General features: G+C 40.6%; 1 protein-coding gene across 1 annotated transcript in view; it reads right to left on the reverse strand.

The window, feature by feature from the left end:
• The window catches only part of LOC132874501 (sodium-dependent phosphate transport protein 2A-like), a 61,653-nt gene extending 36,248 nt beyond the window's left edge, over positions 1-25,405 (reverse strand). The window contains exons 1-4 of the mRNA XM_060910734.1: positions 25,345-25,405; positions 17,262-17,429; positions 16,999-17,142; positions 10,637-10,780 (exon numbers count right to left, since the gene is read on the reverse strand). Of these exons, the coding sequence (XP_060766717.1) occupies positions 10,637-10,780; positions 16,999-17,142; positions 17,262-17,429; positions 25,345-25,405 (517 nt within the window). The remainder of the gene's footprint in view (positions 1-10,636; positions 10,781-16,998; positions 17,143-17,261; positions 17,430-25,344) is intronic.
• Between the last annotated feature and the right edge of the window lie 207 nt (positions 25,406-25,612).

Raw genomic sequence — 25,612 nt, forward strand, 5'->3', positions numbered from 1 at the left:
CGCAATACAGATTTGAGTAGGGAGTCATACTCTTGTGGTTACCAGAGGACCACCCCCCCACTGTAACCCTAGCTATGCAATCCTTGACTTGCAAGTGACATCAAAGCAAAATAGAAACCTGGATGTCGGCCATGTTGGTGGATATACAAATGTGGGGTTAAGCAATATTCCATACAAAACATAGTCACATGTGCACAACTCTTTGTTTTTCCACTGCTTTAAGCTTTCTTTTAGCTTTGCCATATCTTTGTGCTGTATATGGTTGTGGTCACAACAGTACTCGTAACCGTGGCACGTCCCTATTTTTTAGAATTCCATCCGCGATTCAGAAAGAGGGCGAGGAAACTCTGAGGCTTAGTACGGAGAGGAGACGAGCATGGCTGAACAACATTGGCAGGGCTGATTTAACAGAGACTAAAACCAAAACAGCTCGTGTTTGAAGTAATCATTTTATCTCAGTTGAGATTCAAAAGCTTTCTCAATAAGATCATGGAAGGGGTGCACGCTATGGTGTAGACACACTTTTTCAGAGCTCCCATCCGATACATTAATATTCAAGCAATATAACATTTCTCAACTGCTTGTACCCGCTAGAAGGTTGGGCATTATGCTCATTTTTCGTTTGTGCACTTATGGCTACCAGAAGGGAACAGAAACAGCAGACTAATGGCAAGAAAGGACCCTCTGCAAACCCAGTGCAAGAGGCTAACACTTGCGCAAGTATTGAGGGTAAGGATGATGCTCCAGAGCTAACTCCGCCGGTGGCTAAGGCAAACGCTGAGACATCCATCATCCTTGTGGCTATAAACGACATGAGTAAAAAGATGGATGACCAATTCAACAGCCTGGAGGTGTCCCTGCAAGCTATGCAGACCACCTTGATCGAACACGATGCTCGGATTTCTACTATGGAGGCGGCAAGCAGTGACCATAATGTCAGGCTGACTCAGCTAAAACAACAATGGCTACAGTTAGAGGAGAGTCACAAATTATTCCAACACAAGATCATTGACCTCAAAGCACGCTCCCAGTGCCAGAATATAAAAGTGGTGGGCTTGCCAGAAAGAGCTGAGGGTAACAACCCTGTGGACTTTTTTGCCAACTTCTTGTGCTATCTGCTGGGTCGTGCTCACTTCCCCACCCCGATAGAGGTTGATAGAGCGCACAGACTGGGACAGCCACCTGACGCCGGAGCTCGTCTCCGTGTCATCATAGCCCGGATTCATAGCTTTCGGGTGAAGGAGAAAATACTGTGGCTGGCGCGGGAGAACACCCCTCTGACCTACGGCGGGAGATAGAGCCACATATACCCCGATTTTCCGGCGGAGATAATGAAGTGGCACCAGCCATTTGAGGAGGTGAGGAAAAAATTCAACAATGCCGGGATGCGCACTGGATTCCTCTATCCTTCACGGCTCCGAGTCACCAAAGGTACCGACATTAACAAGATCTTCAACACCCCAGAAGATGCTGATTGCTTTCTGCTCAACTACCAGGCTACTGAGGAGGGGTGATGGCTCTGCACTGGTCTGTTTGATTTACGCTGGCCAACGCTGGCAGCAGGACAGATTGACTGACTAATATTACTTCACCTAGCGGTGACCTGCTGTGGCACAGACCTGCTGTTGTAGGGTAATGTTAAGCACTGGACTACTGTTAAATTATTTGTTCCTTACCAGCGCACCCTATTCTCTCAAGATTATTTTACTTAAGTGCCTGACTCTTTACTATTGAGTAACACTAAGTGCCAGATATGTTCTGTTTTGGTTAATCAATGTGCCCAATTTGCTTTACATCTTCTTATATCAACATCTGGGTTCTCTCTAATTTTTGTTACTGAAATGTTATGATGTTTATGGCCTGTTATCAGAGGGGATGCTATTTTTTAAGTTAGTTAACTAGCGATATTACTGGTTAGGTATTGACTAGTATAGGACCCCTGAGGACAGAATGTTAGGATATTTTCTCTCGCTTTGTTTGGGAAAGTGGGAGTTTGGGGTAGGTAAATGTAAGTTCACTTTATGTGTTCTCTTTTTTTTTCTTTTTAATTTTTTTTACACATATTTGGGGCAATTGATCATGTCACTGTCCATATAACCTAATTTTCACTTCTTTATGACACCTAGAGGTAAGGATGAGGGTATCAGCTTGGTCAGCTGGAATGTTCGAGGCCTAGGTCATTCAATTAAATGTGCTAAAGTTTTTGCACACCTTAACTCTTTGGCCGCTGACGTGCTGTTACTTCAAGAGACTCATATTAGACTATCTGAACAGAAGCGTTTGCATTGCAGTTGGGCAGACAAAATATATCAGTCCACATTTTCAAGCAAAGCTCGTGGTGTTGCTATCATTATCCGGAGAAACATGCCTTTTAAACACATTTCAACACTATGTGACCTGGACGGTTGATACATCATTGTAATGGGTCATCTTTATTCTACTCATGTAACACTGTTGAACATTTACGGGCCAAACATTGATGACCCAGCATTTTTTAGAAAAACCTTTGAGAAGTTACCTGACCTTTCAAACACAAATTTAATAGTTGCTGGGGACCACAACGTAATACTTGACTTCCATCTGGACAGGTGAGCTAGCAAAATATGTAACCCCTCTAATGCTTCCATGGTCCTGAATAATCTTATCACCTCCACTAATTTAGTCAACATATGGCGGCTCCAACAATCAACAGATAGAGAATATTCTTTTTTTCTAATAAACACAAATCATATTCCCATATTGATTTCTTCTTATTGGATGCTAAACTTGTACCAAACATTACAAACACCAAATACCACAACATTTTGATCTTGGACCACGCCCCAACCTCCATGACTCTCAGTTTCAATAAACCCAGACAGTGCTCCTCATGACGTTTCCGCCTATCTCTGTTAGCAGACGAAAACTTTTGTAAACATATGTTTGTAAAAATTACAGAATATCTTGAGAATAATGACACCTCAGATGTCTCAGATTCAACCTTGTGGGAAACGTTCAAAGCTGTTATGAGAGGCCATGTTATTGCATACGAGGTGGCTTTGAAAAAGTCAAATAAGACTCAGATGAAATTGACTCTGAGATCTCACAATTAGAATCATTATATAGAAGCACAGGCAATTCTCAAACATTGCAAAATATTCTCAACCTTAAATATTAATATAATACAATCTTATCATGACAGGTTTGCGACCAGCTCCTGCGACTTAGGAGGCAATATTTTAAACTCGGGGGCAAACCTCACACACTTTTAGTTCGCCAGCTCAGGGGGCAACAGGCCAGCAGAGCTATCCACAAAATAAAATCTTGCTCTGGAGTAATCTTAACAGACCCTAAGTTGATAAACTCTCGCTTCAAAGAATATTATGAGGAGCTTTACAGATCTAAAGCCACAGGTGATGTGGATAATTGGCTAAAAAACCTAAACATACCAAGACTAGACGACACCTCATGTGAAGCCCTAAATGTGGAATTATCCCCAGCAGAAATACTGAACTCTATCAGATCAATGCAAAATGGAAAAAACCTGGGACCAGATGGTTTTGGCACTGAATTTTATAAGAAATTTGCAAATCAGATAACTCCAATTCTACACAGGAAGTTTTCCCACTCAATGGAATCTGAAAGACTTCCTCCAACCTTATATGATGCTAATATCTTGCTCTTGCTGAAGCCGGACAGGGACAAAACTGAGCCTTCATTATATCGCCCAATTTCCATGCTCAACCTACATTTTAAGATATTCACTAAAATACTTGCAAAAAGGTTAAACAAGTGTATAGAATCCATTATTCACACTGATCAGATGGGTTTCATCCCAAATCGATTCTCTTTCTTTAATGTTAGACGTGTTATGGACATTATGTATTATTCTTTTGACAAAACTTCTAAGCAAACCATCCTGTGTCTAGATACGGAGAAGGCTTTCGACCAGGTGGAATGGCAGTATCTCTTGAGGGTTCTGAAGAAGTTTGGTTTGGGTCCGTCTTTTATTTCTTGGGTGTGCATGGTGTATGCCCAACCTACTGCATTTGTTCTTACTAACTTGGATAGGTCACCGTCTTTTTCTTTGCAGAGGGGGATGCGGCAGGGATGCCCCCTCTCGCCGCTCCTCTTTGCATTAGCCATTGAACCCCTGGCAATTAGTGTGAGGGAGCATGTCCTCATTAAACCTATAATGTTAGGCAGAGTTGATCATAAAATTTCTTTATATGCAGACGACATGGCCCTTTTTGTATCTGACCCTGAACAATCAATACCACACTTACTCCAGCTTATCAAATCCTTTGGAGAGGTCTCCAGTTATACTATTAACTGGCAGAAGAGTGAGCTCATATCAATGGCTAATGTCTTGGACCCACTATTCCTGACAACTACACCTTTTAAAATAACCTCTGACTATGTGAAATACCTGGGCATTAAAATTTCAAAAAACCCAAGCAGCCTTTTCAAACTGAATTTCACAGAAAAATTGAACAAACTTGGAGAACATAGAAAAATGGAGAACACTGCCTTTATCCTTGATTGGACATGTAAATGCTGTCAAGATGGTCTCGCTGCCGAGATTTTTGTATTTATTTCAGAACGTTCCTTTTTTTCATTCCTAAATCTTTTTTAAGCTTCTCGAGTCCATTGTCATGCAGTTTATTTGGGGATACAAGACATATAGGATTGCTAAAAGCCATCTTCAAAAATCAAGAGACTGTGGAGGCCTGGGTCTGCCGTGTTTTTATGCACTACTACTGGGCTGCCAATGTCAGAGTTATGATGTACTGGCAATATGGCTTTGAGAAAGGGGACGGGTTCATCCCGCCTCCTTGGCTGGCCATTGAAAAAAGCCTAACCCACAAGACTTCTCTCCCTGCTCTCCTCTTCTCGTCCCCAAGGCCCCCCGTGGTCTATGGGAAGGACCATTTTGTTCTGTTAAATACTCAGAGGATCTGGAATCAAATTAGAAGGCGTCTTGTGCTCCCAAACACCTCGGTACATGCTCCAATCTGGCAGAACCATGCCTCTTTGCCATCTCTTACAGACACTGCCTTTAGAGAGTGGAGCTGTATGGGTATTGTTTGTTTAAAGGACCTTTATGTTGATGGACACTTAGGTTCATTTGAACAATTACAGTCCAAATTTTCTCTTTCAAAATCTGTTTTTTACATATTTACAATTGAGACACTATGTCCGGCAGACTACCAAGTCATATAAATTACCGTCTGAAAATAATGCATTGTTCAAATCCTTCCTGGGACCCCCTGAGGCAAAAACACCTGATCTCAGAGTTGATCTGCTACTTCTCAAACACTCTAGATTCATCTACTATTAAAATAAAACAAGCCTGGGAAGGTGAGCTTGATATTGAGATTGAGGATGAAACATGGGATGAAGTATTAACGAACATTAAGTCTTGCTCGATTAACGCTAGGCTCCAACTGATTCAGTACAAGGTAGTTCATAGATTACATTATTCTAAGACTAGATTAAATGCAATTTTTGCTAATCTCTCTCCACTGTGTAATAGATGTAATATAGCAGAAGGTACTCTTACACATCTCTTCTGGTCTTGCCTGAAATTAAATAACTTTTGGTCTCTCATCTTCCAATGATTTTCATTGGTCTTTATCATTATTGTAACACCTGACCCTGAAACTGCTCTGTTAGGATACTCCAACACTCTGAAAAACCTGGATTGTAACATACGTACTGCTCTGATTCTTAGCATGATGATTGCTAAGAGATGCATCCAAAAACTGTGGAAGTCTGATTTAGCCCCCAAGTTTGAGACTTGGCTGAGGGAACTCATAAGCATTCTACATGTGGAAAGACTGAGATATAAACTTTCCAGTAACACTCTGCAGTTATATGAACAACCAATGATACTCTCTTTACCCACCTACCTTACTAATGTACCTTTCTGGTAAGATGGACAGCTGTATAGTGGAGCAGGTGACACTGCCATGACTTTTGCCCCCCCCCCCACATTTATTTACTTATTTTAATTTTTAAAAATGTATTTTACATGTCTTTGTCATTGTTGCAGTTTTTCTCATCTCATCTCATCTCATTATCTCTAGCCACTTTATCCTGTTCTACAGGGTCGCAGGCAAGCTGGAGCCTATCCCAGCTGACTACGGGCGAAAGGCGGGGTACACCCTGGACAAGTCGCCAGGTCATCACAGGGCTGACATATAGACACAGACAACCATTCACATCTACGGTCAATTTAGAGTCACCAGTTAACCTAACCTGCATGTCTTTGGACTGTGGGGGAAACCAAAGCACCTGGAGGAAACCCACACGGACATGGGGAGAACATGCAAACTCCACACAGAAAGGCCCTCGCCGGCCACGGGGCTCGAACCCGGACCTTCTTGCTGTGAGGCGACAGCGCTAACCACTACACCACCATGCCACCCATTTTATTTTGTGTTGCTAGAATTTTGCTATAAAATGAGCGTTCTCTGGTTGTGGTTCACTCGGTCGTTATTATAATTTTAACACATGTATTACCATTTTGCTTCTAGGAGTGCCAGCAAAATTATATGATAGAAACAATCCAGACTGGGCACCCACTCAGAAAATGGGCTATGTTTTGTCCAAGGTTGGACTTGATTCTTCAACAGCTAAACCAGGTAGAACGTGATATCTGGGTACTTGATGGTTGGTAGAAGTGTCTTATTTTCAGAAAAGTCTGACTTTTATGGGTCAAAACCACACATCTATCTACTCTTTGTATTGAATCTTCGTTTGACCGTTCAAATTGTGGTAATACTGCGAAAATACAGCATTGTTTATAGACGCACTTTCAACGGCTGCTGTCCTAGTTGCTTTGTATATCCACCATCATGGCGGACGCTTATGACTTAGCACATTTTGATCACGTGGTTGCAAGTCATCTATAGGCGAGAGGCCAAGGGCTACTGAAATGGATATCGGCGCCGCCCAATGCACCTTAAGGGCCTGGTTAGTATTTGGGTGGGAAACTGCTTGGGAAGACCAAGTCCTGGCACAGGAAGGACTTTGACATTTTCTTTTTTACTAATGTTGTAGAACATCCATGAAACAAATTAGTTCCTGTTATCATCCATATCACTCTTTCATGAGTCTTGAAGATAATGAAAAAAATCTGCAGCTTCTCATGTTACTGTGAAATCATAAAGTTCTCTGTCCTAAAGCCTTTCCTGTGCTGGAAAACTTAATGTTAGAGCTTTACCTCTGACCGTTACAAGGCACTGACACTGGAGACTCCTTCCAAAACATCTCAGTAAACAAACTACTGACAGAGCTGCTGTAGAAAATTAACCAACATCTTCTGACCCATCAGTAAATATGAACTCTGTAAGTTAACATAATGTTATTAATCAGTGTATTAATTAATATTTGCTGAAATGTTAGTACATGAGTAAAAACTCCATGTAAATTAGCATGAATTATTTAAAGCATGGTTTTAAATGTTGATCTAATAAATGGAGATAATGACAATGTAAATATTCAACCTCAGTTATGAAAGTTTACAGTTAACCAACATAAAATATTAATTAACCCTCCAGAACTGATTGATGCATCCCTGCATCCAAACGATCACGTCATGTTCTCATGAATAACTCCAAGACCATGGTATGTAGAAACATAAAAATATAAACCATGCAAAAGAGCTTTGTTACACTAGCTAGTTTATGTCCATATACCAAAAGAAAGTATGTTTTGGAAAATTATACTAAGTTATAAGTCAAATTATTTTTTATGCCATTTTGATTGGCTGAACAAACTGTAAATAACTGCATACAAATAATGGTCTGCTCATGTGCAGTTACTTTGCACTTTTGTTAACATGACTAAATGTTTTTGTTATTGTTTGACTCATCACGCAAACTTTATAATCAGTATTTCAAAAAATAATTTGAATGATAAAACAATTATTGAACTCGGTTTTCACAAAATATTGTGACTTGGTAGTGTCTCACAAGCAATTATATGCCTCTGCCTTCAGCATCGGCAAATAATTAATTGCTTGCTCACCACTAACAAATAACAATATTTTGTTCAACCTCATCCAATAATTGCTTATTATTTGCTTGCTGTGTGCCTGTTACTTTAGTAAGTAACAATGTTTCTATGCATATCTTCACCAAATTTTCCCAAAGAAAAAATCTCTCTTAAATCTGCTGGATATGGGCTATCAATGGATTTACTAACATGATTGTGGGTTACAGTGTCTTCCCTGGGCACTCTGGTGTGGCTGCCCACTGCTCTGGGTGTGTGCGTGTGTTCACTGCTTCAGATAGGTTAAATGCAGAGGATGAATTTCGCTGTGCTTGAAGTGTGCATGTGACGAATAAAGGTTTCTTCTTCTTCTTGCAAAAATGCTCATCCCCCTTGCTGTTTGTTGCAATACAAGCTGCAGTTAAAATTGATTTTTGGGGGTTAGCAAAAAGGGAAACATGTCTTGAAATGGCCTAATCAAAGCCCAGACCTCAATCCAGTTGAGAATCTGTGGCATAACTTGAAGATTGCTGTACACCAATGCAACCCATCTAACTTGAAGGTGTTGGAGCAGTTTTGCATTGAGGAATGGGCAAAAATCCCAGTGGCTGGATGTGCTAAACTAATAGAGACATACCCCAAGAGACTTGCAGCTGTAATTGCAGCAAAAAGGTGGCTCTACAAAGTATCAGGGATGGGTTGTAGATAGATGTAACTGCAGAAGAAGTTTTATTAAGAAAAGAGACAGGTAAACAATCCAAAACAGTGAGCTGGAATCATAAACGTGAAAACAAGCAAATGGTCGGGCGAGTATCATGGGCACAGAATAAAAACAGAAACAAGGAACAAGAACAGGAATCAGGAAACCAGGAAATTGACACAGGAAAATAACACTCGGTAATGTGTACTAACATAACGCAATGAAACGCAATACTTCGCACTGAGTGCGTGTTGACAGTCCTTTTATAGGCACGCTGATGTGTCCTAATACTGTGCAGGTGTGCCTTGTTAATGGTATGCGTGTGAGAGTCTGCTCGGCGCATGCGTGCAGTCCGGAGTGCGCCCAAGAGTCCTTCTGGTGTGCAGGGCTGACACAAAGTATTGACTTTGGGGAGTGAGTACCTATCCACACTCCAGATTTCTGTTTTTTATTTTCATCTTATTGTTTGTGGCCCAACAAAAACAAACAAAAAAACCAAACAAAAAAACAATTTGCACCTTTAAAGCGGTCAGCATGTTGTGTAAATCAAATGGTGCTAACCCCCCGAAGATCCATTTTAATTCCAGATTATAATGTGACAAAATGGGACAAACACCAAGGGGGATGAATACTTCTCATCTCATTATCTCTAGCCGCTGTATCCTGTTCTACAAGGTCGCAGGCAAGCTGGAGCCTATCCCAGCTGACTACGGGCGAAAGGCGGGGTACACCCTGGACAAGTCGCCAGGTCATCACAGGGCTGATACATAGACACAGACAACCATTCACACTCACACCTACGATCAATTTAGAGTCACCAGTTAACCTAACCTGCATGTCTTTGGACTGTGGAGGAAACCCATGCAGACAACATGCAAACTCCGCATAGAAAGGCCCTTGTCAGCCACGGGGCTCGAACCCAGACCTTCTTGCTGTGAGGCAACAGTGCTAACCACTACACCACCGTGCTGCCCCTTGGTTTGGACTATTTGGTTAATTCAATAAATTTTTAAAAAATCATAAGCCTAATAACTACTTATGACTTATACATTCTGAACATCATGGTTTGTAAATATTGGTATATAACTAAAAGTTCTTATGTAACATTTTGTATACTATTCCATCCCTAAGTACAGATTTTGTTTTAAAGTTTAAAATGGGGGCGGCACGGTGGTGTAGTGGTTAGCGCTGTCGCCTCACAGCAAGAAGGTCCGGGTTCGAGCCCCGTGGCCGGCGAGGGCCTTTCTGTGTGGAGTTTGCATGTTCTCCCCATGTCCGCGTGGGTTTCCTCCGGGTGCTCCGGTTTCCCCCACAGTCCAAAGACATGCAGGTTAGGTTAACTGGTGACTCTAAATTGACTGTAGGTGTGAATGTGAGTGTGAATGGTTGTCTGTGTCTATGTGTCAGCCCTGTGATGACCTGGCGACTTGTCCAGGGTGTACCCCGCCTTTCGCCCATAGTCAGCTGGGATAGGCTCCAGCTTGCCTGCGACCCTGTAGAAGGATAAAGCGGCTAGAGATAATGAGATGAGTTTAAAATGGCTCTTTCCATGATTGTTCTGCTTTCTAATAATACTTTAGCATTAACACAACATAAGTGAAGCCAAAATATCAGCTCCTGGAGACCTGAATTAGTGGAAAATGCAAAGACGTATCCAAATACACTTCTATTTACTGAATAATTTGATGTTGTGTTAAATAAATAGCATCCATGATGTATTATGAAAAAATAATAGCTCTTCATTCCTGTCCAGGATTGGGACACAACCTAGAGAACACAGTGACTAGAATCATTGAATAAAACGATTAAGAATTTATTGATTCTGGTCAGAGTGTTCTCAAGTTTTGCATCAGAAAACCAGACAGGAATGAAGAGCTCTTATCTTTCAGAGCAGAGCATGGATGTCATTTGCAGAAGGACTTTAAAAAAAAATTATTCTGTCCTGCTTGTAATACTCACAGCCGGATGAGACGAGGCTGACGATGATGGAAGTGGAGGTGCTCGAGCTCTGCACCAGTACTGTGACCAGAATGCCGACCACCAAGCCGGCCACTGGGTTCGACAGGATCGCGTTGTCCTGGAAGATATTCCCAGCCACCTTACCTTAACAGATTTACAGGAGATTGAATTACAGGTTCAGACTAAGTTCAGCACAGAATTGTTTAATAATGTGGAACTAAGTTAATGTTTAAAACCTTCTTTTTTTTTCATTTTTCCAATTCCCACCACCACTTGGCTCTCCCCTGTCAAACTACCAATGAGGAAAGGTGAAGGCTAACACAAGCCCAGATGCATGAAACCAGCCACTGCATCTTCTCAAATGCAGAGCAACACATTCTACCCTCTTCTGCATACATGACCTCACAGATGTCCATGATTGACTTGTGTCATTGTGATTGACAGAAAAAAGAGTAACACCATCGCTTCCACTCAATTTTGCTCTTTGGCTCCTGGTCACAGATTGCTGTGGCATCACTGGGATTCAAGCTTGCAACTTCTCGACTATTTCAGAGCCTAAAACCATTCTTCAATGAGCAAAATTATTCCACAGCCCTTTGTGTAGAGGTATCTTTAACCCTTTGATGCAAAACATGGGTCAAAAGTGACCCGCCTGAGTTTTTATCTCCTATATCTTTGCAATAAATTAATTCCATCATTCAGTATTCAAGGTATTCCTCAATTAACTTGTTTTTGATCATCAAACATCCTTATTTTATTTTTTCCTTTCTTACTTTTTGAATAAAAACCCTTTTTGTATCACTACCCTTCTAATGCACAACATGGGTCAAAAATACCTGCATTCATTTTCCAGGTTATTTCATGTATGGCTGAGTGTTTCTATGATATACTTTTGAAATAAATTCATTTTGTCATTTACTTTTCCAAATATGCAGTAAATATCTTGTTTTTGTTTAGCACAAATCATCATTTTTATTTTTCCTTTCTTAAGTTATGAACAAGCACAGCTTTTGTAATTCTACATCAAGTTTACACGCATGGGTCAGAAACAACCCGCATGCATTTACTACAGCGTTTGGTGGGAACTGTGAATTGTGCTTGTGTCAGACATTTCACAGCTCAGCACAGCGCCCTTTGCCCATCTAATACATGTAAGTCATGTTTTTCAATTCTTCTAACATTACCTTAGAAAAAAATGGATTATGTTTAGGTTACCTTGAGAGTGAGTAGATTACTTGTCAGAAAGTTACAAGTAATTACTATTAGCTACCGAGCTGTTGACATATTCTACTTTAGTTAGCTAATTTTATTGTAGTTGGCTTAGCTAACTACATAGTTAATAAATAAATAACTGGCCCCATTCACTGCTAAAGTAATTACTTGAAACAAATTATTATTATAGTATTAAGACATTTAATTTTAAATCACACTTGGATGACCCATGTGTAGTAATATAAAAAGTATTTTTGTTCATAAAGTAGGAAAGAAAAAATTAAATTAATGATTTGTGGTAATTAAAAACAAGATATTTAAAGAATACTTGGAATATTCAATCATAAAATAAATTGATTTCAAAAGATAGAGCAAAGAAAAACTCAGTCTGCATGAAATAACCTGGAAAATGAATGCGGGTCATTTATGACCCATGTTGTGCATTAGAAGGGGTGTGCATGTTTTGCATCAAAGGGTTAAAGGAGTACTGCTGTGTTCTTCAGACTTATCGCTACCGTCAACATTTCTTGTGTATGTCTGATTACCACAGAGAAGAAATTTAACGTTTGATACAAAAACACAAAACTTGTTTTCACTAAACTCACTTGTAAGTCTGATGACAGTTGTTAAATTACATTACTAAACATGAATACATAATGTAAATTTAAAGCCTCACCATGGTAACAATAAAATGTAATGAGAAAGATGTGAAGGGCAATTTATATAAAGTATATTGTATAAACATATATAGTGTTATATTATATGGATACGAGTGTTTTAAAAGGAAATACGCCACTCGTATTTTTCATACGAGCTACATCTGGGACATGGAGATCCAAAATTGTGACATAAATCTCTATATGTCACTTGTGAGGAAATCGATGAACTGTTTTGATAAATTTGGGTACTTTTTGTTTGTGAAGGTGTCTATATAATATATAGAAAATCACACGTTGGCTTGAAGATATGAAGTTTATCTACTCCTGTTGAAAAACTCGCATTTTTCCTCTGAAATACATCACGGATCCAAGTTACATATTTAAATAATATTGGCTGGCTTTGAGTGGTCTATCAGATATATTCCATTCAGCTAGCATGATATTGACTGAGTCGAAGACGTGTAGCTGAATGGAATATATCTGATATTCCATGAAAAAAAGCCATTATTATTATTATTATTATTATTATTATTATTATTATGCATACACATTCAATGGAACAATTATAGATTTTACAAAAAGTTAAGAACAGGGCGGTAATTTACCAATACTGAATGCTGATCGAATGTAATTCAATGTTCTGTCAATCTAATGTACTGTACAAAGTCAAAGTTCTAAGAATAAAAATGGTACAAGTCCAGAAAGCCTGAACAACAACCCAACTTATATACAAGCTATATACAGGTAGACAGTTCAAGTTCAAAGTTACTTTTGGTCATAGTTAATTGCTACATTGCAGTTGTTCAAAACAAAAGGCTTTGCTGAGTGAAGTCCATGAGTGAAGTCCTCTTGTAAAAGTCTCCATCACTTTTTTTCACCTCCAAGTAGAACTTTGACAATATTTCCACTATTGCTCTCTTTTCCAGTTTTCGATGTCCATTGATACAACCCCGATTCCAAAAAAGTTGGGACAAAGTACAAATTGTAAATAAAAACGGAATGCAATGATGTGGAAGTTTCAAAATTCCACATTTTATTCAGAATAGAACATAGATGACATATCAAATGTTTAAACTGAGAAAATGTATCATTTAAAGAGAAAAATTAGGTGATTTTAAATTTCATGACAACAACACATCTCAAAAAAGTTGGGACAAGGCCATGTTTACCACTGTGAGACATCCCCTTTTCTCTTTACAACAGTCTGTAAACGTCTGGGGACTGAGGAGACAAGTTGCTCAAGTTTAGGGATAGGAACGTTAACCCATTCTTGTCTAATGTAGGATTCTAGTTGCTCAACTGTCTTAGGTCTTTTTTGTCATATCTTCCGTTTTATGATGCGCCAAATGTTTTCTATGGGTGAAAGACCTGGACTGTAGGCTGGCCAGTTCAGTACCCGGACCCTTCTTCTACGCAGCCATGATGCTGTAATTGATGCAGTATGTGGTTTGGCGGGCGGCACGGTGGTGTAGTGGTTAGTGCTGTTGCCTCACAACAAGAAGGTCTGGGTTCGAGCCCCGTGGCCGGCGAGGGTCTTTCTGTGCGGAGTTTGCATGTTCTCCCTGTGTCCACGTGGGTTTCCTCCGGGTGCTCCGGTTTCCCCCACAGTCCAAAGACATGCAGGTTAGGTTAACTGGTGACTCTAAATTGACCGTAGGTGTGAATGTGAGTGTGAATGGTTGTCTGTGTCTATGTGTCAGCCCTGTGATGACCTGACAACTTGTCCAGGGTGTACCCCGCCTTTCGCCCGTAGTCAGCTGGGATAGACTCCAGCTTGCCTGCGACCGTGTAGAACAGGATAAAGCGGCTAGAGATGATGAGATGTGGTTTGGCATTGTCATGTTGGAAAATGCAAGGTCTTCCTTGAAAGAGACGTCATCTGGATAGGAGCATATGTTGCTCTAGAACCTGGATAGGTGTCTTTCCAGATGTGTAAGCTGCCCATGCCACACGCACTAATGCAACCCCATACCATCAGAGATGCAGGCTTCTGAACTGAGCGCTGATAACAACTTGGGTCGTCCTTCTCCTCTTTAGTCTGAATGACACAGTGTCCCTGATTTCCATAAAGAACTTCAAATTTTGATTCGTCTGACCACAGAACAGTTTTCCACTTTGCCACGGTCCATTTTAAATGAGCCTTGGCCCAGAGAAGACGTCTGCGCTTCTGGATCATGTTTAGATACAGCTTTTTCTTTGAACTATAGAGTTTTAGCTGGCATCGGCGGATGGCACGGTGAATTGTGTTCACAGATAATGTTCTCTGAAAATATTCCTGAGCCCATTTTGTGATTTCCAATACAGAAGCATGTCTGTATGTGATGCAGTGCCATCTAAGGCCCTGAAGATCACGGGCACCCAGTATGGTTTTCCGGCCTTGACCCTTACACACAGAGATTCTTCCAGATTCTCTGAATCTTTTGATGATATTATGCACTGTAGATGATGATATGTTCAAACTCTTTGCAATTTTACACTGTCGAACTCCTTTCTGATATTGCGCCACTATTTGTCGGCGCAGAATTAGGGGGATTGGTGATCCTCTTCCCATCTTTACTTCTGAGAGCCGCTGCCACTCCAAGATGCTCTTTTTATACCCAGTCATGTTAATGACCTATTGCCAATTGACCTAATGAGTTGCAATTTGGTCCTCCAGCTGTTCCTTTTTTGTACCTTTAACTTTTCCAGCCTCTTATTGCCCCTGTCCCAACTTTTTTGAGATGTGTTGCTGTCATGAAATTTCAAATGAGCCAATATTTGGCATGAAATTTCAAAATGTCTCACTTTTGACATTTGATATGTTGTCTATGTTCTATTGTGAATACAATATCAGTTTTTGAGATTTGGAAATTATGTTTTTCTCTTGTAAATATATGTGAAGACTATCCAGTGAAGTTTTCAAGTGTTCAACGGATCTTTCTCTTTTTTTGAAAATTCTCTTCAAATCTTCCGCTTTTAATGAAGCAAACCTTGCGGCCATGTTTGCATACAAACTGTCAGTCACTTGCTAGCATGGAAGTTTTGTGTCTCCGACATGTATCTTTTCCAGTTTTTCCATGTCTGTTGGTATGTTTTTCTCTTGTAAATATGTGTGAAGAATATCTAATGAAGTTTTGGAAGCCTTTCAGGTGTTCAGTGCATCTTTAGTTTCAGTTTTCAGTTCATTTATTTCGTGCTTAAACCTAGCACTGGATCTTTTCTCTTTCCCAGCCGACAAAGAAATGATTGTGCGCATGCACAGCAAAAAAGTTTTATCATTAGATCTTCGCATAAGCTCTGATGTGTGACATCATGTTGTCTTGACAATGTTCAATATTATAACAATATTCCATGCTCATTCTCCACTGGGGAGAGTGGCATAATACATGGAGGATAAGCGATGTGATAACAATATTGCATGCCATCAGTAAACCCACTAGAAGGGAATAGAACACGTTTTTATTCAATGGAAAAACTGTCCTGTATGTATTTCACTCTGATGATGTCACTCCCAGTGTTTTCCTACTGACTAGACATGCATTGTCAAAATGGCAAACTGGTTCAAAATTTAAATTATTTTGATTAACTTGCGTATTTTCTTGTGGATATGTCCATATAATATAGAGAACATTACCCAGTTGTGCGAAGATATGAAGTTTATCTTCTCATCTTGAAAATATTTTCACTTGTTTGCTTCGTTCACTGGTGAATATGTTCACCACTCGAAGATAAACTTCATATTTTCATGCAACTGGGTAATATTCTCTATGTATTGATTGGTTGTATACAATGTTTCAAAAGGCAGAGTTATACAGTAAAGAAAAATGGTGATTCAACAATTGGGGTGCCAATTATCCCTTGCAACTCAAAAAAATTACAGGATGAATGTGGGTGCAGGTTTTCACTTTCATGGAGTGATGGCCTAATCAAATCAAATCAAATCAAATCAAGTTTATTTGTACAGCGCTTTTAACAATAAACATTGTCGCAAAGCAGCTTTACAGAATTTGAACGACTTAAAACATGAGCTAATTTTATCCCTAATCTATCCCCAACCTAATGGTTAGAGAAGCAGCTTTGGGACCAAAAGTTTGCTGGTTTAATTCCCTGGACCAACAGGAATGGCTGAAGTGCCCTTACGCAAGGCACCTAACCTCTAACTGCTCCCCAGGCTGCTCTACATCGCTCTGGATAAGAGCGTCTGCTCAATGCCTGTAATGTAATTTTGCTCAAGCAAGACACTTGATTCCACCTGTTTAATCAGTTGGTCTTGGTTTTCAGTACACTATCAGGTGTGGCTTCTGCTTGGTTGGAATGAAAACCTGCACCCACACTAGTCCTTTCTGGATAAGATTGGACATCCCTGCACAGCAAACACAGTCCCAAAGCAGTAAATAGAGACTGAGTTGAAAAACATTAGCTTATTCTTTGAAGTAGACTAAAGAAAGACTCTAACAGACATTTAGGTCTAAAATCTGCTCTTCCAGGTGATGATTAGAGGGACATTCTTACCCCCAGCTAGCTGAAAAGCAGAGCTCAAGGTGTCCAAGGAACAAACGAAGCAGTAGAGGAGGAACAAGAGGAGTGGGATCTTCAACACACTGATGAAGACTGATTTCGTTCTCTCTCTCCCTTCTCTGGGATCCTCAGTCAGTACTGCCCAAGAGGAAAGCACAATTTTCTAAATAAGTTCATATTACTAGAAGAGTCAAAGACTTTGTACAGCTAAAGGATGGAACACACACACACGCATGCGCGCACACACATGCACACACCTTGGACTTTCGGGAGCCAGGTTTTGCAGGCAGGACAACGGTTTCCACTACATTGTGTCTGAGAACAGCTGCTGATAAGATCCACAGTGGAGCCAAGGCCAGACTCTCCAAACAGAGCTGAGTCAGAATCCGTACACTCAGACACTCTGCGGTTGTGGAGGTTCATGCCTGAAAAAAAAAAAAAAAACATGGATGGAAGAAATAGGGCTGTGAAATAAACAATGAACACCATTTTCATTGTTATCTTCTATTCCAGGTATCCAGCTGACAGAGTCAGATATGACACACAATTTGTTGCGTTTTTGTTTTTTCCCCCCTGAATCACATCACTTATCTGTCAGCAAGTATGTGGCCTGAATTATAACCAGAGATGGTTAGTAGCGCATTACATGCAGTCTGTTACAGTCCCTTAAATTTATAATAAATGTTTACATTTTTAATGCATTTTTTTAAACAAATTTGGCAGGCCTGGCCTGTATGTTAACTCGGTCTGCTAATATTAACTTAATTTCTAGATGACTGGGTTTTGTCTAATCATCAATATCACTATCATTCTCAGTAGTCGTCTCTGTTGTTGAAATTTCAGCCCATATTTTCTCTGTGCTTTCAGCGTTCGGTTATTTTGTGGATATTACCTAAAAGTAGCATTGAACTGAACTGAAGTTTGTTTTCTGCAGTATTTAAAAAAAAACATAACATTACTCTTTTGCTGTTTGTTGGTAAACAAACATTTTGATATAAAATTGTGTATTGTAGAAATATCTTGAGGGGTGGCACGGTGGTGTAGTGGTTAGCGCTGTCGCCTCACAGCAAGAAGGTCCGGGTTCAAGCCCCGTGGCCGGCGAGGGCCTTTCTGTGCAGAGTTTGCATGTTCTCCCCGTGTCCGCGTGGGTTTCCTCCGGGTGCTCCGGTTTCCCCCACAGTCCAAAGACATGCAGGTTAGGTTAACTGGTGACTCTAAATTGATCGTAGATGTGAGTGTGAATGGTTGTCTGTGTCTATGTGTCAGCCCTGTGATGACCTGGCGACTTGTCCAGGGTGTACCCCGCCTTTCGCCCATAGTCAGCTGGGATAGGCTCCAGCTTGCCTGCGACCCTGTAGAACAGGATAAAGCAGCTACAGATAATGAGATGAGATGAGAAATATCTTGAGGTTTCTTTCTTTCTTGCCAATTGGCAAACACTTATTTTATTTTATTACTACTTTTTCAATGTTAACTGAAATTTCCTCCCCAATCTTTGTGTGCCCAGTTTCCATGCACCTACTGTAACCTCAGGAGTGGAACCCAATGCTGTTGTAGCTCATCCATGGCAAGGGTCTATGTATTGTGCATTCTGAGATGCTTTTCTGCTCACTGTGGTTGTAAAGAGTGGTTATTTGGGAACAACTTTTTTAAACACTGCTTTTGAATTCTTAATTCTGATTGGTTAGAAGGTGTTGATTATTTTTTATAACAGCATTTTTGACAATAGTGCTAGCTGTAATTTTAAAAAATTATATTAATGCACTCACTGTTATATTATGATTTCTATAGTAACAGCTAATGCACATGCAGATGCGCCACATAATCTAAAGCTGCTTTTATATGGGCACTTGCACCGGAACAAGTTGTTCCCAGAACAAGTAGCCCCGGTGCAACTGCCTGTCTAAACACAATTTGTTCTGGAACAATTTGACACTGGTGGAGGCAACTTCCTCCACTTTACGAGGTGGTGGAACTTGTTCCAGAACATCTTGTTCCAAAGCTTATGTTAGAAAGTAATTATAAATGGTCATTCTTTAATAAATTAAACATTAGTAATCACAGATAAATTGCTCTGGTATAAGCAATGTTGGGAGGGTTACTTTTAAAATTTATCCCACTACAGATTACATGTCCTAAAATGCAATTTGTAGCGTGTTCCCTTAGACCAGGGGTCTTCAATCCTATCCACAAAGGGCCAGTGTGGCTGCAGGCTTTCATTCCAACCAAGCAGGAGCTACACCTGATTTCACTTGTTTAATCATTTCACCCTCGTCTCCAGTCAACAATCAAGTGAGCCTCCAATTTGGCTGTAATGAAAGCCTGCAGCTACACCGGCCCTTTGCGGATAGGATTGAAGACCCCTGCCTTAGACCACTGGATTGCTCAAAGTGAGTAACATATTTGAAATAGTTTGGATTACTTTCAAATTGTCTTACATTTCATATGAAAATATGTGGCATTCACAAGGTAATGCCTGCTCGACGATTCTGTTGACATTTGAGTAACCCTGAATGTACACTCACCAGCCACTTTATTAGGAACACCTATCCACCTGCTGTTTTATGCAGTTCTCAAATCAGCTAATCCCTTGACAGCAGCACAATGCATCAAATCATGCAGATACAAATCAAGAGCTTCAGTTAATGTTCACTTCTTCAAACATCAGAATGGGAAAAATTGTGATCTCAAAGTGTGACTTTCTTTCACTGTGGCATGGGTGTTGGTTTGAGCCAGATGGACTAGTTTAAGTTTTTCAGAAACTGCTGATCTCCTGGGTTTTTCACACAAAAAAACAACAGTCTCGAAAGTTTACGCAGAATGGTGCGAAAAACAAAACATTGAATGAGCGACAGTTCTCTGGGTGGAAATAAACACCTTGTTGATAAGAGAGGTCAGAGGAAAATGGCCAGGATTGGGTTTTCCAAAAGCATAGTAGCACAAAGATCATCGTTAAGTGGTAGAGCGAGCATCACAATGAACACACTCTCTCTCCTAGTTAAGATGCTCTTAGCATTAAGGCCAAGTTTACATTAGACCGTATCTGTCTCGTTTTCTTCACAGATGCACTGTCCATTTACATTAAAACGCCTGGAAATGCCGGGAAACGGGAATCCGCCAGGGTCCACGTATTCAATCCAGATCGTGTCTGGTCCGGTGCTGTGTAAACATTGAGAATACGCGGAAACGCGGATACGCTGTGCTGAGCTCTAGCTGGCGTCGTCATTGGACAACGTCACTGTGACATCCACCTTCCTGATTCGCTGGCGTTGGTCATGTGACACGACTGCTGAAAAACGGCGCGGACTTGTATCACCTTTCATTAAAGAGTATAAAAGTATGAAAATACTGCAAATACTGATGCAAATACTGCCCATTGTGTAGTTATGATTGTCTTTAGGCTTGCCATCCTTCCACTTGCAAGTGGTAAGTGACGCGCATGCCCGACATGCACTGAGATCACACACAGCGGCTCAGTCCCAAATCACTGCTCGTGCACTCCACTCGCGCGCTCTGTGAGCTGCGCAGGGCCGGAGTGCGCACCCTCCAGAGGGCACTCGCTGTTCAGGGTGGAGTGATTTGGAGCGCAGGATGCCTGCGGAGCCGAGCGTATCCGTGTATTGGCGTTGCTGTGTGCACGCGAATCGTGTATTGGCGTTGCTGTGTGCACACTAATCGTTTTAAAAACGTTAATCTGATGATCCACTGATACGGTCTAATGTAAACCCCACCTAAGAGGCTTTTGGGAAACTCACCCCAGATTGGTTCGAGCTGCCAGGAAGGATATAGTAACTCATAGCAACTCTTTATAACCGTGGTGAGCATAAAAGCATCTCAGCAAGCAACAGCAGAAGACCACATTGGGTTCCACTTCTGCAGCCAAGAACAGGAATTTTAGAATCAAGAACAAGTTCCTATTAAAGTGGCTGGCGTGTGTGTATTAACACTTGCTGTAGAGGAGCAAATGCTATGAGTAGGTTCACAAAAGCTATTTGATATTTTGTCTGAGAGAGAGAGAGGGAGAGAGACCAATTTTTCCTTGACCTTTTCTTTATTTCCAGAACTGCAAGAGTGAAAAAAAAACCATTATAAACATGGTAATATACTGTTTTTGTACTGAATCTACTGTCAAATTAATATTTAGTTCTCACTCAGTTTTCTGAAGTATATTTTGTGTTGCAATGAATTTTAAAAATGGCACAAGAGAAAGAAAAATACCTTTTCTTGATTTAAAATTATGAAAACAAAATATAAGTCAGCCTATTACACAGACGTGTCCTGTTCAACGCTCAGTGGAACCCCTGCCTCATCAACCATAACCTGAAATCCTTTTGCTCACCAACGTAAACAGTTTTTGGAGCAGCACTGCACATGAATAGGCTCCCCATAGAGATACCTGTAACGTTAGTTTTGAAGCTGCAATGCTGTACCAAGTGGCATAGCTAATACTACCGGTAGCTAGGATAGATAACACAATAAGTGGTTTGCAAATGCAAATTTCCAGATATCAGTTGTCAATTCTGTTAATTAGGTAGCTATCTAATCGCTAGCTAGTTAGGATAGCCAAGCTAACCAGTAAGTCAGCAGACAACTTTAGCCAGAAAAAAAAAAAAAACCTTGCTTTGAGATGCTTCTTTAGGTTAGAAGTGGAGTCTTTTCAAGTCAAGTCAAGGGTTTTTTTTTTTTTATGTAGCACTTTTAATAATAGACATTGTCGCAAAGCAGCTTTACAGAAAATTAAAGACTTTAAACACGAGCTAATTTTATCCCCAATTTATCCCCAGTGAGCAAGCTTGTGGTGATGGTGGCAAGGAAAAACTCCCTCATATCATGAGGAAGAAACCTCAAGAGGAACCAGATTCAAAAGGGAACCCATCCTCATCTGGGTGATAACCGATAACGTGATTATAAATAACTTACTTCTATAACAGTGTCCTGTATAGTCACAAAGTATAACTGTGAAACCAGGAAATTCATTATAGTTTTAACATGAAGTCTGTTTTGTTGAAGTTATAAACTGTTCATTGATGGAAACTTGAGTGCAAAACTTCATGACAACTGCAGTCCTAAAGTTAGCAAGTTAACTGTAGTCCTCAGCCATGGATGCATTACTGTAATGGCCCTTTTCCACTACCCTTTTTCAGCTCACTTCAGCTCGCTTCAGCTCACTTCAGCCCGACACGGCTCGCGTTTCGACTACCAAAAACCAGCACGACTCAGCTCGTTTCAGCCCTGCTTAGCCCCTAAAACTCGCACCGTTTTGGAGTGGGGCTGAAGCGAGCCAAGCCGTGCCGAGTGAGTCTGGAGGCGTGAGCAGACACTCCCCTGTGCACTGATTGGTGAGGAGGAGTGTCCTCACATGCCCACACACGCCCCGCGAGCGCGCTGGGATCTGTAAACACCGCAAACCCGGAAGAAAGAGAATTACGAATTATGAGAATTTCTGAAGGCTTATGCGCCTCGCCTCATCTATACGCTCTTGCCAGTCAGTATCTGTTGGCGTTGTCGGTGACAACAAGCCACAGCACCAAGACCAGCAACATTAACGACTCCATGTCCTCCATGTTTATTGTTTACTATTCGGGTCGTGAGACTACTGCTTAAAAGCTCACTGAATCAGTGACATACAGAGCATCGTGGACGAGTTCGCGGAGCGCAAGGCTCGTCGTATGCCCTTCAAATAATGCGCGCAGTAGGCTATTGATGTTTTATTATGACCAGTGTTGGGTACGTTACTTTCAAAAAGTAATTAGTTATAGTTACTAGTTACTTTTCCCAAAAAGTAACTGAGTTAGTAACGGAGTTACTTTGTCATAAAAGTAACTAATTACCAGGGAAAGTAATTATTCCGTTACATTTTGTTCCCCCTCAAAAAAAATCAAATTCAATTAGTGTAATCATAATAAAAGTGAATGTTAAATGTGTTTAATGACTGAAATGGACACTTAACAGAACCAATTAGTAATGTTATCTACACTATATTAATATTTTTGTGGGACAATGTGAGAAGACATATATCAAATGTAATATATTTTTGCAGTTATTAAAATTATGTTACTAATTACTGGCCACTGACGAGGACAAACGCTTTGTTCCTCGACATAATGTGCATTGCATGTAAACACTCTTGCCTTTTATTTCAAGTAATGAAAAGTAATGTCTGTATTTCCAGTGTGAAAGCGCAGTGCTGGGCTGACCGCTCGCCATCGCTGGGTCTTCCGATTGAAAGCGTGCGCAGTAGTGCAGTAGGCGTGGCCTACCTACATATGTTGTCCAAATCTACTCTGATTGGCTTACTGTGCCGTTGTCTCGTGTCTCCCCGCCCCACACTAAAGCAGAGTAAAGAAAGGCTGAATGAGCAGCGTGCCAGATGAGAACAGCTTTAATAAAGTAACGCATAGTATTTTATTGTAAGTAACGGGAACGGCGTTATAACGATGTAAAAAGTAATTAGTTAGATTACTCGTTACTAAAAAAAGTAACGCCGTTAGTAACGCCGTTTATTCTAACGCCGTTATTCCCATCACTGATTATGAGCCATGTACAGTATGTCACCTAATGTTTTTTTGTTTCTGAGTTACATGTTCGTTTGAAGGACTTAATGTACAAAATAACATAGTTGCACCCCGTAGTGTTGAAATTGGTAAACACAGTGCATTCAGTGAGGTTTGCACCGCCCTCCTTTTATTTCTGACTCTTCCTGTCACCGTTGCAACCTCTGAGCGCTCATTCGTATGCCCTTCAAATAATGTGCGCAGTATAGGCTATTGATGTTTTATTATGAGCCATGTACAGTATCCTAATGTTTTTTGTTTCTGAGTTACATGTTCGTTTGAAGGACTTGATGTACTAAATAACATAGTTGCACCCGGTAGTGTTGAAATTGGTAAACACCGCAGTTGCGGACATTTTGTAGCCTAAAATGATGTTATGATAAGCTTTAATAAAGGGCCCGGTCATTTGCCCCGCCCCCGGCCCGGCTCTGACTTGTTCCGCCACTGTCACTGATGTCACTGTTTGCGCTGCTTAACGACATCACGTGACGTCCACCCACTTTCGCTAACTCCACCCAATGTGTCCACCCACTTCCAGCCAGCACGGTTCAGCGCGGTTGTAGTCGAAATGCAACTCCAACAGCCCCACTCAGCTCGACTCAGCTCGACTCGGCACGGCACGGCACGGCTCAGCCGCGTTTGTAGTGGAAAAGCGGCATAAGTGTCCAGAGACATCTTCCAAGTGCGACTTTTAACTGTCCATATGGGGCCATCCTCCACAAGAGTAATGCGATGAGACTGCAGCCAAACGTAGGGCATCAGGATGGATCAGGCAGGTCCGAGGAGCAGAAGAGGTCAGGATCTTACTGGTGTCCCAAGATCAACATGTAAAATTTAAACATGTAAATCTTTTGCTTTGGATCAGGCAGGTCCGAGGAGCAGAAGAGGTCAGGATCTTACTGGTGTCCCAAGATCAACATGTAAAATTTAAACATGTAAATCTTTTGACTCTAAAAGCAACTTGGTTGCACTGCACAGTGACGTTGTGATCTCCTTTTCCTTCTTTAAAAGTGAAAGTGTTTGAATTTCCATGATAGAAAATCATTTCTGTCCTGGCTGTGCACCAACTCCATTAGCTCATTTCGGGGTGTGTGGGCAGATGTAATATGAAAGCATAATGCAATTTTTTTTCAGTCAAGGGCTTCTGGGAAATGCACTGAATTTCCATAATTTAATTTGAGAGTGAATGAATATGTGAACTAAGAAATCAGTTCTTTGAAATAATTTCAAGAATGTAACCGTATTCTGATTACCATCGATTTGTATTTGAATACAGTTACTCAAGCCCTGTGATGATCTGGCGACTTGTCCAGGGTGTACCCCGCCTCTCACCCATAGTCAGCTGGGATAGGCTCAAGCTTGCCCGCAACCCTGCACAGGATAAGCAGTTATGGATAATGGATGGATACAGTTACTCATATTTTGTATTCGAAATATGTAACACTGTTGCATATATTCCATTACTCCTCAATGCTGGGTATAAGAGGAAGAAAGCATATGCTGTTATTGAAAATAATCAATTTCAGGGTGATAACAGTAACTCCACTTCAGATTAAGCTACATCACACTGCACTGTCATTGATTATTTTCTTATGACAATTTTATGGCAGTGTTATTTCTTCCTTCAAGACTTCCAATGAATGCATCGAAAATTAAAATATCAAAATTCTCATTCTTATATCATATCAAATATATGCATACTGAAAAAAAACTTTAAAAATCAAATTGTAAATGCATTTTAATGTAAAAAAACATTGGGTTAAAAATAAGAGATTTATTTCCTTACCATAGTAGTTTCCCCCTTGTTCTGTTTTACTCGATATGATTGTGATTGGCCGGCTGGACATGGCTTCCTGGAAAACAGCAGCAGGGAGTCATAGTTAAGAAGAAAATCTATGCAGCCTGATACTGAGAAGATTCGTGGTGTTCCTTGAAACACTGTAGCCTGCTGTCGTTCACAAGAGATCAATTATCCAACATTTAATACGTCTCTTTCCTGTGCGACCTTTTATGAAAAACAGCTTGTGTAAAATGTTGTACACAACAAAGACGGC

The sequence above is a fragment of the Neoarius graeffei genome, chromosome 2, assembly GCF_027579695.1.
Source record: "Neoarius graeffei isolate fNeoGra1 chromosome 2, fNeoGra1.pri, whole genome shotgun sequence".
NCBI lineage: Eukaryota > Metazoa > Chordata > Actinopteri > Siluriformes > Ariidae > Neoarius > Neoarius graeffei.